General features: G+C 52.0%; 1 protein-coding gene across 1 annotated transcript; it reads right to left on the bottom strand.

Annotated features, from left to right (window-relative positions):
- Positions 1–1,088: 1,088 nt before the first annotated feature.
- Mapk8ip2 (mitogen-activated protein kinase 8 interacting protein 2) lies at positions 1,089–9,498 on the bottom strand. Its single transcript, XM_041672275.1, has 12 exons — positions 8,965–9,498; positions 7,979–8,084; positions 6,451–6,729; positions 6,265–6,364; positions 4,943–6,184; positions 4,509–4,584; positions 4,216–4,388; positions 4,032–4,141; positions 3,035–3,142; positions 2,796–2,866; positions 2,080–2,178; positions 1,089–1,884 (listed from the first exon to the last, which is right to left on the bottom strand). The coding sequence occupies exons 1-12, from the start codon at positions 9,027–9,029 to the stop codon at positions 1,812–1,814; spliced, it is 2,502 nt and encodes an 833-aa protein (XP_041528209.1). The 5' UTR covers positions 9,030–9,498; the 3' UTR covers positions 1,089–1,811.
- Positions 9,499–13,659: the final 4,161 nt, after the last annotated feature.

Consider the following 13,659-nt stretch of genomic DNA (forward strand, 5'->3'; position numbering starts at 1 on the left):
CCCCGGGAGGGATACAGGTCACCAAGGACACGGAACTGGAAGTGAAATGGTCTGGAGGCCATGTCTCCATCACCCAGCACAGGGGTACAGGTTTCATGCCACCCCCAAGCGGCTGTCTACCTCTTTATAGCATTGCTAAGTAGCAGAAAGGGATTTACAAATCTTCTTGAACATGTGGGATGTCCTGGCACTCTAGCTAAAAGGTGACAACTCCACAGTCTTCGTCCCTGACCTTCACACAGATTGTGAATGGTTTTTTGTTTGTTGACACACTGAAGTAACATTTAAGTCAAGATGATTTTGATGGTTACTGCTCTTTGTGGAGTTGGGATCGCATCTCGTCCTGCCCCAGCCTCCAGTGTCCTTGGATTGTAAATACGTGCTACCATGGCCAGCTGAGAGCTGATGTTTATGTAGCAAACGGTCAAGACGTCCCTCTGATCACTCCTTCATTCAGAACCTTCACCCGGGATCTTGCTACAGTACTGCTAGAGGTCAGAGGGCACAGACCTACCCTCAGGGGCTACCAACTGTCATAGTGACATTCCTCTGGGGTTGGAGTCACTTAGGAGTCCCAGGAGAGAATCTCGGTGAGGATCTAGAATCATCTACAGGCTACAGGCATGTTAAAAAAAAAAAAGTCATCTACTTTCTTCTTTCTGAATAAGACTTTTAAAAAATACCAGTTTTAAGACCCACAGGCATTGTTTCTCAAGTTGTTCATGGTGCACACACACACACACACACACACACACACACACACAATGATCTGGATCATGCCTCTCCTCTTACCCCAATGGGAAAGACACAGGGTCTGTGGCCAGTGCCTCCTTTAAGGCCTTGGCTATCTCTGCAGGAAATGAAGCGTGTTTGGAGAAGACATCTGTGAGGATCTCCGAACGCCACTTCCAACACAGCTCTAGCACAGGGCACGCAGTGACCCACCCTCAGCAGGGCTTCAGGACGTACTGAAGACATTTCCCAGTCCCCATAACCCCCTCACCCTGGATCCTCCGTTTCCGTTTGCCACAGGCAGGGACCTTAGACTTAGATCCCCAACCTGGGCAGCACCTTAAAAACAGCCAGGGTCACACCAAGCAGAGTTTATTGAGGCCGTGGGTGGGGCCCATGTACACAGCAGGTGGCGTACGCAGGGCAGATACTCACTCGCTGGACTGCAGGGGTATTAGCGGCAAAGCAGATGACCTGTTGGGAGCACCCTTTAGGGTGCCCTCCTCCTAGCAGCATTGGGGGCTTTGGGTGAGCATCAAGAACCACCTCATTGCCCGAAGGTTCTCTTAGAAACCCCTCCCTCTTTCCCCTGAGCTCCTTGTGGTTGGGGCTAGGGTCCCCCTTCCTGCGATCAAAGATGGGATGATCCCTTGAGATTCACTATAAAAATTAAAATTCATTTATAAATCACAGGAGACGGGCGGGAGAGAACCATGGGGGACCTGACTTCATCAGTTACCTTGAGCCTACTCCCCTCCCTCAAGCTCTACCTCCAAAAGAGAGAGCAAAGAGCGAGGTCTACAGGCACAGAAGGAGGTTGGGAGACAGAGGGAAGGTAGTTGGAGGAATAGGACAAAGGAGGATACGAGAGAAAAGATGCTTCAGAAGAAAGGTATGGCTGCTGAGGCTCCTCTCCCCAACAGCTCCTGAAAAGCCATGACCTGGTGATAAAGGATAAGAGCCAGCCCGGAGACTCCCACAAAGTAAGGTTCCAAATGTCCCCAATCCAGTCCTTGCTCAAGCCACGGTGGCCTTGAGATACCCAGAGCTGTGTAGACGGGAGCTGAGGGAGGTGGGTGCTACTCCAGGTAGATATCCTCTGTGGGGCAGGCAAATGCCAGGTGCTCCTGGTAGTACTCCAGGAAGGCCCGGCTGCAAAGAGGGAGAGGACCGTGCTCAGCCCAGAGCTCCTTCTAGTTCTTCCCAGCCATGCACTACTGTCGTCGCTAGCAACCATGTCCCCACATCACCCTTTCTAGCAACCTGCACCCATGCCTCTCCCATGCACCTGAGCCCTTCTGTGCCCTATCCTCCCTCCCTGGGCTCCGGCTCCATCTTCCCACTCACCCCACGCTCTGCGCCACTGGTCTCATAGATTCCTGGGACACAAAGACATGGCAGGCAAAGCGGCTTAGCAGCGGGTGTTTGGTGATGAAGCCAAAATAGCTGGGGAGACATTGACAAAGGAGGTGTCAGGGCACTGACCTAGCCCCGGGCACGCCATCAGTACTCAGAGCAACTGCAATCCAGGCGAGCAGCTTGAGACTCCAGATCCCACCCCACCCCCAAACTGTAACCAGTCAGATGCACTGCCCCGTATCTAGCAGATGCTAATGAAGCATTTATATTAATTCACACACGTTAGCCCTGTGAGGTAGGTGTACCATAGTGACTAAGCATAGAGAGTGTTAGTGTCTTGCCAAAGGGTACACAGTCAGTCTGTGGCAGCACTGAGGTAAGGGAGGCAGTCTGTGATCTGAATACCCAACAACCCGTAATCCCTAACCTTATACAAACAGGGCACGCTCTGTTACTTACTCCTCAGCCAACACCTAGCCATAGTCATGCAAATTAACCATCCACCCATTCCAATCTTCCTTACAGTGGAACCGGGAAGGATTCTGATTCACTCCTGTAGAACTGCAGCTGGATCAGTGTCTAGACTAACTGGCATGGATTGGGCACCATATCAGGGCAGTTGGAGCCCTGAGGGTAGGCGGGGATCGGAGACCAGGTGACCCTCGGCCTTTGAAGGAACGTAGGAAGAACAGGGAAGTCCTTACCAGCTGTTTCGGGGATGGCAGCCGCAGAATGAGATGTTCTTCATCTGGAAGAAGTGGCTGCAACGCTGGAACTACAGCAGAGGTGAGTAGAATCATCCCACATTGGCTAAAATGAGCCCGAGACCACGCCCACTACACGCATCCTTGCTGTCCCTGCCCCACCTTTTCCCTGGGCTTTAAGGGCCCCACCGCCGCCACCTCCAAGCCTCCCTCTGGTCCCCAGCCTATCACACTCCCACCTCAGGTCCTCCTCCACTTAGACTCAGCTTGACCCCCCGCAGAGAAATCTCAAGATCGCAAGAGGCAGGAGGGCGCAGGTGGACGGTTAGCTTCCGGGCTGTGGCAATCTGAGGGAGAAGTTAGAGGAGAAGGGAGGGTCTTGAGGAACCCATCACGGGCTCTCTTTCTCTCTCTCTCTTCATCATGCCTCTGTTCATTTTAGATTATCTGAATACTCTTGGCACCTCAGGGCCCCAGAGACAATTCTGGAAGACAAAAGGATGACCTTGGCCATCTTTGCTCTACGAACAAGTTAATCGCACCCTGCACCTAGCTTGCCTCCCTTCTGTCACAACCAGGCTGCTTCTCTTGCTTGGTTCAGGTGCCAAGAACTTTTTCTCTGCCCACACTTCCAGCCACCTTATGCCTGATCCCCATAACCTGGCAGGAGCTATCTGATACTGAGCTGATTTATGTTGCTCCTCAGGGTCCATTAGCCTCGGTTGTTTGGCAGAGGGTGGGGGGGGGGGGAATGTCAGGTCAGAAAGTACTGATAATTGTCCACTGAATGGATAAATGAGGGAATAAGAAACTCCCAGGGAAGAGGAGGTGATGAGAGTTGGGATTTTGTTTTGTTGGTTGATTTTTTTTTTGTTTGTTTGTTTGTTGTTATTTGTTTTGGTTCTTGGTTTTTGGAGACAGGGTTTCTCAGTAGCTATGGAGCCAGTCCTGGAACTTGCTCTGCCTATAGACCAGGCTGGCCTTGAACTCACAGAGGTCCGCCTGCCTCTGCCTCCCAAGTGCTGGGATTCAACATGCTTGCTACCAATCAATAGGCCCAGAGGTAAAGGGCACAGCTGCTTCACTCTGCCCTAGGTCTTTCTGCATAGCCTTCTGAATCAGGCCCGAGAGTCAGTCCAGTAACATCCCCCTTCAAGGCTGGAGCTGTGCTGTGGTAGACTGGGGTGACATCCAGGTGGGCCCCCAGCCTGTGCCCGCCACCATCTCCACACTGACCTTTTGCATGGCTGCACACAGGATGCCATTGCCCTGGTGACACGGGACTTCCACAGAGCCCAAGAACTGCACATCAAAGCGCTCCACCCAGCAAGGGCTCCGCTTGCTCCCTGGGGAGAGGAAAGTCAGGGGGTGAGACAGAAGAATCTGTGGTGGCAGCTTCCTCTTGTAGGTGGCGTCTTACCCAGCAGGTCCTTGGCAGGACAGGGCACTGCGTGAGCATAGAAGGCCGGGAAGACGCCACGCTCGCCGGTGCGCATGTTGAAGCCACGAAACCAAAAGTCATCCTCTTCAGCTTCCACGAGCACCGGGTCATCCACATCTAGTTCCAGCTCGTCTGGATGCCGGGGGATGAACCTGAGGTCAGGGAGAGACTGGCTGAGACCAGGCAGGCCTCAGATACGCCACGGACCACAATGTCCTAAGCAATCTGTAGGCTGGGGCTGAGGGTCCCCACGGACGAGGGAGCTGATGTACCTGAAGACAGCCCGGTGTGTCTGCTCTCTCTCCTCTCCGTTGACCAGACAGGAAAAAAGACCAAAGGACTCAGTGCCTGAGAGACACACAAGAGGGGCAGAGATGGGGAGAGTTAGGAACTCCCACTCCAGGGAGAAAGGAAAGGAAGTGTTTAAAGACTGGCCTTGGGCTGGAGCCAGATCCCCTCACTGCAGCATACTGTTGGGTATCCTAAGTCAAGAAAAAAAGGAAGTGCACCTGGCTATGGGCTGGCTTCCCTGTCCCTTGGGGAGGATCACTGCTCATTGTCCCAGGAAAAAAAGGAAGTGTCCAGCCTTGACCACCTCTAGAACTTAAGGCCTCCTGGGCACTTTGGGGGACCAGATAGGGCCTGGGGCCAGGATGGTGGCTTCTTCTGCTGCCCCCCTCCCACCTTCCACCACTTTCCCACTCACTGGAGGATCGAGATGTACTGTTGACAAAGACATTGAGGAACTTCTTGGAGAAGGTGAGGTCGGGACTGTCAGGAGAGGCATCATCCCCTGGCAGCTGGTCACCACCTAGCAATGTAGCTCCCGCCTCCTCCTCACTGGCCTCACAGCTGCTGTCCTCTTCACTGTCGTCGTTGCCCAGGCCTGCACAGCGCCGCAGGCTCACTAGCTCCAGCTGCGTGTGCTCATCCACTACTAGTGTGTACTTAACAGCATCGTACACCAGCGAGGCATCCAGCGGCTCAGTAGAGCCTGTACTCCTGGAACCAGGAGGGACCACGCTGTCCTCCGCATCGTCCTCATCCTCCTCATCCTCTTCATCCTCGTCCTCCTCCTCCGAGCAGGCAGCAGAGCAGGAGCGGCCAGGGCGGGCAGTGCGGCCCGGTGTGGCCCAAAGCGGGGTGATGGTATCCCGTGTTGGGTTACTGAGGAAAAGGCAGGGCCCAGGCTGCGCAGGGCCAAGCCGAGGCGCTGCAGGGGCCGGCGGAGGTGGCCCGCAGAGGGTGTCCATGTCCACCAACTCCACGTGGGGCCCTACTACAGCCTCAGGGTCTTGGCAGTCCTGGGGTACCCGGTTGGCCTGTGACACAGCCTCTTCTGGTAGCCGTGGTGCGGGAGATAAGCACTGGCCGGGGCAACGAATGGGCGAAGATCCCTCAGAGATCATGCGGCTCACCAGGTTGCTGAGCAGCCAGGGCGAGTCAGCGTCCTCGCTGAGGTCAGGCTCGGACTCAGAGCCAGACTCATACTCGCTGTTGGTGTCGTCAGGGCCCACAGGCAGGAAGGCAGGGCGGCGGGGAGGTTCATGCAGTGGCTCAGGCTCAGGCTCTGGCTCCGAGGCTGGCGATGAAGCCTCCTCAATAGAGTTGGTGAGATGTGAGGAGCGGCCACTGCTGCTGCCACCGTCGCTGCTCAGCTCCAGCTCCGTCTCAGATATGGACGAGATCATGCGCCCCAGGCGTGCACCACCTGCATCCTCAGAGTCCGAGCCTGGTGACGAGAGCTCTTGACTGCTTCGCCGACCCTCGTGGCCTCCACTGGAGTGGCTTCTCAAGTCAGCCTCAATCCCAGGATCAGAGGAAGGCGAGGCCCCACCTGACACTGGTGGCTCTGGGGGTTGGTTCCCTTCACAGTCACAGCCAGGGTGTACCAGAGACCGTACCTCATGGGGCTCCTCTTCTGCCGGCATGAGAGGGGCTGGGAGCTCTGAAAGAGAGGGGCCTCTCCTTTCAGCACCCAGCCGCTCCTCCCTTTCCCTCCCTCTTCTACTGGCCTCCATCCCTCACCTTTAAGGGGCTCCTGGGCTGGCGAACGCAGCACTGTCTCCTGCCAGGAGGATGGAGGTGCGGACGTAAAGCCACCATTGTTGTTGTTGTTCAAGGAGTCCTAGGTAGGAGGACAAAGTGGTGTGACTGAAGACCACTCTAGCAATCAAGAGAGGGCGGAGCCTGTGGTGGGTATGGGAAGCTCACCTGGGCCCCGAGTGTAGTCAGGTGGAGAGTGGTAGGTCGGTGCTTGTGGGGCTCCTCTAGGGAAGGGGAGGGAATAAGGGGCTCACCAGCAAGTGCCTCGGAACCACATCCTCCCCCTGCTTTGCCCTCCCCATCTCCTTCTTCCTCCTCTTCCTCCTCGTCCTCCTCCTCTTCTTCCTCCTCCTCCTCATTGTCATCGATCATCTCAAACTCCTGGAAATCGTCTTGGAAGGAACAGATAGGGTGTGGCTGCTCTGATCGACCCAGGGAGAGGCTGTCCTGCAGGAAGGAGGGACAAGACAGGGCTGGACCAGAGGACAACAGTATCCTGGAGTCCCAGGTATGAGAAGAGGGGGAAGCAGGAAACTAAAGAGCTCTTTCCACTTCGCCCCATCAACATAGCAACTTTTCTTTTTTGTTTGTTTGTTTGTTTGTTTGTTTCAAAAAAAATCTGCTTAAGATACTTATTGATCACTGCACTTCCAAGAAGGGCCCAAATTTCTGAGACATTCTCAGAGTAACCCTAAGTAACCTTCCAGCTTTATCCATCCCCAAACCGCATCATATCTGACATTGGCACTCTGTTACTTTGACAGTATTTTAACAACCCACAACTCATGGATTCGATCTGTCTTACACAGCAGACTGCTTCACCTCCACAGTATGTACTGGTGTACTCTCCCACGGGAACATCATCAATAAGTAACAAAAGTATGTATCAATACGGAGAGCCTGCACTCTGATGATTCACCAAATTTGTACCAAACCCAGGGTCTTTGGCACAGTTAGTCCTTCTGCCAGCGATTCTTCTCTTCCACACACACACCCTCCTACCTACCCCCATCTGCCTGCTTCCTGCTAACCTCAGGGTTATGCGTGACATTTCCTCCGAGAAGTCTTCCTGATTCCTGCAGTCCAGATTAGAATCCCTTCCCCCTGATCACACTTTGTGTCCAGTTGGAATCCCGCCACTGGCATATTGGGTGATCACTATCCCTTGCTTGTATTTCTCCCCTGCTAAACTGAAAGCGTGTGTGTGTGTGTGTGTGTGTGTGTGTGTGTGTGTGTGTGTATGGTCTGCTCCAACACCTGGAAGCCCCCTGCACTTGGCACGTGGCATTTTCTCAGAGCAAATGAAAATGGAAACATGTAGAGACAGAACCAGGAGGCAGGATAGAAAAGATTTTAGGGAGACCAGACAGAAAAAAGAGACCCAGAAGCTGAATTGTGATGGGAACTGGAGGGTTTAAACCATGGTGGGAAGCGATCTGAGTACAGAGGTACCCTGGCAAAGGCACACATCTCCTACCTCTTGTGGCACCATGTTGGGGAGAACTGACAGAGAAGGCCCCCGAAGGGCCTATCGTATGTTAGGAAAGACAAATGCCAAAGGGCTATTAGCAAGGGCAGAGGCTTTCCTGCTTGGAAGCTGAACTCAAACACTCTTAAACCCACAAGGTGCTAGGGAAGCCAAGCCTAGGTGAAGCTCCTCTCTAGGCCAGTCCTGCACACCCAACCCTTTCCCCACCTTCTCGCAGTGGTCTGAATCGTAGCTAAGGCCCAGTCCACAGTCGTCGGTGATCTCAGACAGGTCTTCATCATCAAATTCTTCCAGACTTATGTCCTGGGGAGGCCTGAAGAGTGTGCCAGGGTCAGACAACCATCAATCCTAGGCTCCTGGCCTGAGAGCTGATCCTGAGGACTTTGGTGGGAAATGTCCAGCTCCCAGGGCCCCCAATTCCTAGGCTAAAGCCATGCCATTTTGACCCCAGGCACTGCTCGCCCCTGCATCCCTTCCTTCATCACAGCAAATGAGCCCAGAGCAGCCATCACTCCCCAAACTCCTCCTACTCCTCCTCAGTCCCTGTGGGTCACACATCTTTAGCCTCAAGGGAGACACCTTGAGCCAACAGGGAGAGGGGGAGCTGAAGCTGCCACAAAAGGAGAGGGAGGGGTCCAGCTGCTCTGCTTCTGTCCCCATCCCCCTCCTACCAAGCAGGCCTACACCCAAAGGTCCAGCCCCCTCCCACCCCAGCATCCCCCATCCTACCCCAGCATCCCCCATCCTACCCCAGCATCCCCCATCCCACTCCCGGAGCTTCAAGCTTGATTTCACTCTCCGCAGGCCTGGGGACTAGGGGCCAGGCCCTAGCCTCTTGGAAGGAGACACAAGGCCAAAAGGACACTGTCAAGAACGGACTAGGTGCTGGGCACCCTGCCTAAAATCCCTCAAAGGGCCAGTCTAGGGACCCCACCCTTGCCAGGTCATCTGTCCTGACTGGGTGCGGCTCGGTATCCCAACAGGAAAGGTGTGTGTCTGCGTGAGGGGGTACCATTGGGTCTGCGCGACAGGGAGCAAACACGGAGGGACCCGGAGCCCAGGATGGGGGATGGGCAGCATCAGTCAGAGGCCTGCAAACCAAAGAAGCCCCTGGCCTGAGTAGCTGCAATCGATGGGGTGGGGTAGCAGGCTGAGGAGACCTACTTGAAGATGAGACCCAGCCGAGTGCGTACCTGCAACCCGGAGGCGACAGCGAGTGGAAGGTGGAGAGAGAAAACATCTCCGCGCGATCCGCCATCTTCCCAGGAACCGCGGGCCGGCAGCTAGGGGGAGGGGTGAGGAGCACCGCGCGCCCTTGGTGCTCAGGCTCGCGGCCTCTGTCTCCCCACTCACCTCGTGACACGCCCTGCGACACCCGCCGGCGACACACCTCAGCGCCCTGCCAGGACACCGCGGCAGCAAGCCGCGCCGCAGGGGTGAGGGGAGGGAGTGGCGCAGGGCGGGGCCTGAGGGGGGCGGGGGGATGGGGGTCGAGCCGAGGGGGATGCGGGGTGTAGGAGTGGTGGTGGTGGTGATGATGATGGTGGTGAGGTTCTGGCCGGGAACGCTGGCGTGTGGCTTGCGTGGTCAGAGCGAGGAACAGGCGAGAAGGGATAGGTGGGAGCAGGAACCAGCTCGTAGACCGAAGGTTTCTGCAGGAGCTGAGGAAGATGCCGGGGAAATGGGTGCGACAGACCCAGGAGCCAGGACCGTGGCGGCCCGGGGCTGCGCACTTCTAGTTATCTACGTTGTGCCGTGCTCCTGGGAGGTGGGCGGCTAGTGGGGGTGGGTGAGGCCCTAGGAGCAGCATTCATGTCCCAGGAAATCCGAAAAGCAGAATGGGGTTGGCCAGCCGGCCAGACCTCCTAACCCGCTAGATCTCCAAAAGGGTGTCAGAGGGAGCTGTCCACCCGTGGGTGCTGATCAGAGCTCATCGGAGCTGTTCTCCACTGGGTGCTGATGGGACCAAAGGAAAATGCTTCCTAAAATTTGCTGACCCCGGCTAGGGCAGTCATTTCCCTGACAGTGCTAACGGGGCCAGGACAGTGACGCTGGCCCCAATGATGTGAAAGAGGTCTGGATTCAGAGCCCACAATCCAGAGGTCAACACTGAACTTTCTGTGTGTAGTACAGTCTGCAGAACCTGAACAGAGATATTGGTGGGTACTGGAAGAAGTTGAAGCTGTGTTCTTTCAACTGAACCACTGTTATTTGGGGGGGGGGGGGGGTTCGAGACAGGGTTTCCCTATGTAACAGTCCTAGTTGTCCTGGAACTAGCTCTTGTAGGCCAATCTGGCCTTGAACTCACAGGGATTCACCTGCCTCTGCCTCCCGAGTGCTGGGATTAAAGGCATGCGCCACCAAAACCTGGCCCTGAACCACTGTTTTTTTGAGGTCACCTATGCTCTTGGCTCTTTTCAGAGTATGGACAACCTCCAACTTGAAACGTGGGCTTACTAAGGAGTTCTGTGTAGAGAGAAAGGGCAGAAAAGGCGCAGGCTGTGAAACTGAGAGAGATCAAAGTGGTGATGGACGACAAGCTAGAGAAGGGATAGGGAGCCTCCACTCAGAATTTGCTTTGAAAGGAGAAGGAGCCACTAGCGTATGAAGGCTGGAAATCACAGAGCAAAGGGAACTCAGATGATCAGTAGAGACACCTGGTCATCCAGTTTCTTAATTTCTGAATGGCCAATGGTGTGTGGCTTCTCTGCAAAGTCTCCAGAATGTTTCAGGATTCATTTGGAATTGCACAACCTTGAACTCATCTCAGGCTCTCAGGCTATAATTTCCAGACCCCCCACAAGCCTCTCTCTTCCGTGATCACACCCAAATTCCAAAAGCATAAATAGCATTGGGGGTAGCTTTTACCTCCAATTTACTTGTGAGATTTCTATTTGTCACCAAGAGCACAGTCTCTAGACTTAGGATCTGAGAGACTGTGGTACCTGCTTTATTTAGTCACCTAGTAACTTTCTGAACATCAGCCAATTGTTTAATGCATCAGAACTCAGTTTCTTCCCCTGCACAAAGATACTGTGACACACGCAAAGCCCCTGGCATAATGATTTATGAATCACCACTCGATGTCCATCCTTCAAAAATGCACAGTCAGGCATGGTGGCACATGTCTTTAATCATGGCATGCAAGAAGCAAAAGCAGGTAGATCTTTGTGAGTTTGAGGCCAGTTTTGTCTACATAATGAGTTCAAGGCCAGCCTGGTCCACATAGTGAGACCCTTACCCCTCCCAAAAAAGGATACATGAAAGGGTACCAGTGACTTGCACACCATTAAGGGAGGGTATTTGGGAGAGTCCACTGACATTGGCTCTGACCCTCTTATCCAACACCCTCAGTGTTTTCCCACCTCACTGTTTTAATCAGAACTTCTCTTTTTACCTCAACGTCCATTTCCACTGCAACACATTGACAATTCTCTTTCTTCTTCAGCTGGGCATAAAATAGCTCCATCCCTGGTGTTTGAAGTTTCCATCACAGTGTAGATTTATTTAATGTGTCTAACATGTCTTCATGAGGCTCACTGACCTTAATTACGTGAATCACTTTTCGTCAGTGAAAAATCTGACAACCATTACCTCTTAGAAATTTTTTCCCATTATCTCTTTACTGTCTCAGAGCCAACCATGGTGGCACAGGCTTGTCATTCCGGCACTTAAGATGCTGAAGCAGGAACAGTTCAAGTATGCCTGGGCTGCATAGTGAAACTCTTCTATCAAGAAAGCAAACCGAGACATACGGCCTCTGCTCCATTCCTTCGTTTCTTTCAGCACTCCTAAACTCATGCTGAATTTCGTGTCTCTGGCCTCCAGGGCTCCTTTAACCTCCTCTTATGTTTATTTCTGTCTAAGTATTTTCAGACACTATTCTCAACAATTTTCAACTGTTTACAATCTGTGGATAAAGCTGTATGCTGTTTCAAATTTCATTAAATTTAAAAGTCAACTAAAATTTCAGTTACAAAGCCAGGTGTGGTGGTGACATATGCCTTTAATCCCAGCACTTGGGAGGCAAAGATAGGTGGATCGCTGAGAGTTCAAGGCTAGCCTAGTCTACATAGTGAGTTCCTGGACAGCCAGGCCTACACAGTGAGACCTTGTCCCAAAACAATAAAACTAAACTATTTCAAATACATTAAAAAAAACTACCATTTATTTACTTATAAAAACAGAGTCTTGCTATTTTGTGGTCTCAAATTCATAATCCTACTGCCTCAGCCTCCCAAGTGCTGAGTTAATAAGCAGGCATCAACACATTTGGGTCATTTTGATTTCTACATCTATTTTAACCTTCTCTATTGTTATTTTAGCTGTGTTAAATATGTTTTATTTAATTTTTATTATTTATGCATGTGTTTATGTATGTGCCAATGTACACATGTACTGTGAGATGATCTTCCTGTATGTTGTGAATATGTGTTGCTCTCATTGGTGGATAAATAAAGCTGTTTTGACTATGGCAAGGCAGGATAGAGCCAGGCAGGAAATCCAAGCAGAGATATAGGAGAAGAAGGATGGAGTCTGGGAGATGCCAGCCAGTCAGAAGCAAGACATGTAAAAAGTGAGGTAACAAGCCACAAACCACATGGCAAAGCATATATAAAAAATATGGGTTAATTTAATGTAAGAGTTAGCTACTAATAAGCCTCAGCCTCAAGCAAAGCATTTATAAGTAATAGTAAGCCTCTCAGTGGTTATTTGGGAACTGGTGGGCAGGAAAGAAAGCTCCGATTATACATGTGTGCATTGCATGTGGAGGACAAAAGCAACTTTGTGTGTGGAGACCAAAAGATAACCTTGGGTATCTCCTCAGGAATGCCATCCACTACCTTAGAGATAGGGTCTCTCCTTGGCCTGGAGGACACCGGTTAAGCTGGCTAGTGAGCCCCAGAGTTGATCCTATCTGTCTTCCTAAACTGGAGACAAGGCATATACACCATCACACCTGACCTTTTTCCTTGAGTTCTGGGGATCAAGCTCAGGTCTTCATGTTTATGAGGCAAGTACTTTACTGACTGAGCTATCTTCCCAAACCATAGACGTTTAGTAATACTTTAAAAAAAAAAAGATATGTAGACTATACTGGCCTTGTGTTTACAGAGCTCCACCTGCCTCAGCCTCCCAAGTGGTGAGATTACATGCATGGACCACTATACCTGGCTTTAAAATTCAGGAGGTTTTTTTTTTATTTGTTTGGTTGGTTAGTTTTGTTTCATGCATTTATGCCTGTATTGTGTGTGCTAAAACTCAAAGCCAACGCCTCTGTGTGCTAAGCAAGCGCTTTACGACTGAGCTGAATTCCTATCCCAGTTTCCTGGCTGGTTAGCTGCCTTTGTAAACTGAGAATCGCTTGTCTTCCTTGGTATTGTATTTCCAAAACAACTCTAAGGCTTAGGAAGAGTTAAGCACCGACACAGAGAAGAACGTGTGCTTATAATGGGTAGTTTGTAGACAGTTCGAGCTACTGCATGCCACAGAAGCCTGTAGGCTCAAAATTAAAGCTCAAGTGGATTCAATGCCTTGGCAAGGTCCAGTCCATGTAGACGGAACCCTCTTGTGTATTCTCACAGGGCAAAGAGGTTTTCTGAAGCCTCATTCAGACAAACATCAATTCCAGGTTCAATCTCTACCACTACAAAACAACAAAAACCTGTGCATTTTTTGATGCGGTGGTCCACGCTGCAATACCAGGAATCCGCAGGCTAAGATGGGAGGACTCTGAGTTCAAGGCCATCTAAGGCTACATCCTAGATCCCTACTAATCATAACCATAAGGGCTCAATCATAAAGACTGAGCTTTCATGACCTAATCACTTCCCAAATACCTCATTCTCGTATTATTAGATTGGAGGATAGGATTTCAATGTAGAAAT

This window comes from Microtus oregoni, unplaced genomic scaffold, assembly GCF_018167655.1.
Source record: "Microtus oregoni isolate MIOR12 unplaced genomic scaffold, Mior012 000022F_ref0000154, whole genome shotgun sequence".
NCBI lineage: Eukaryota > Metazoa > Chordata > Mammalia > Rodentia > Cricetidae > Microtus > Microtus oregoni.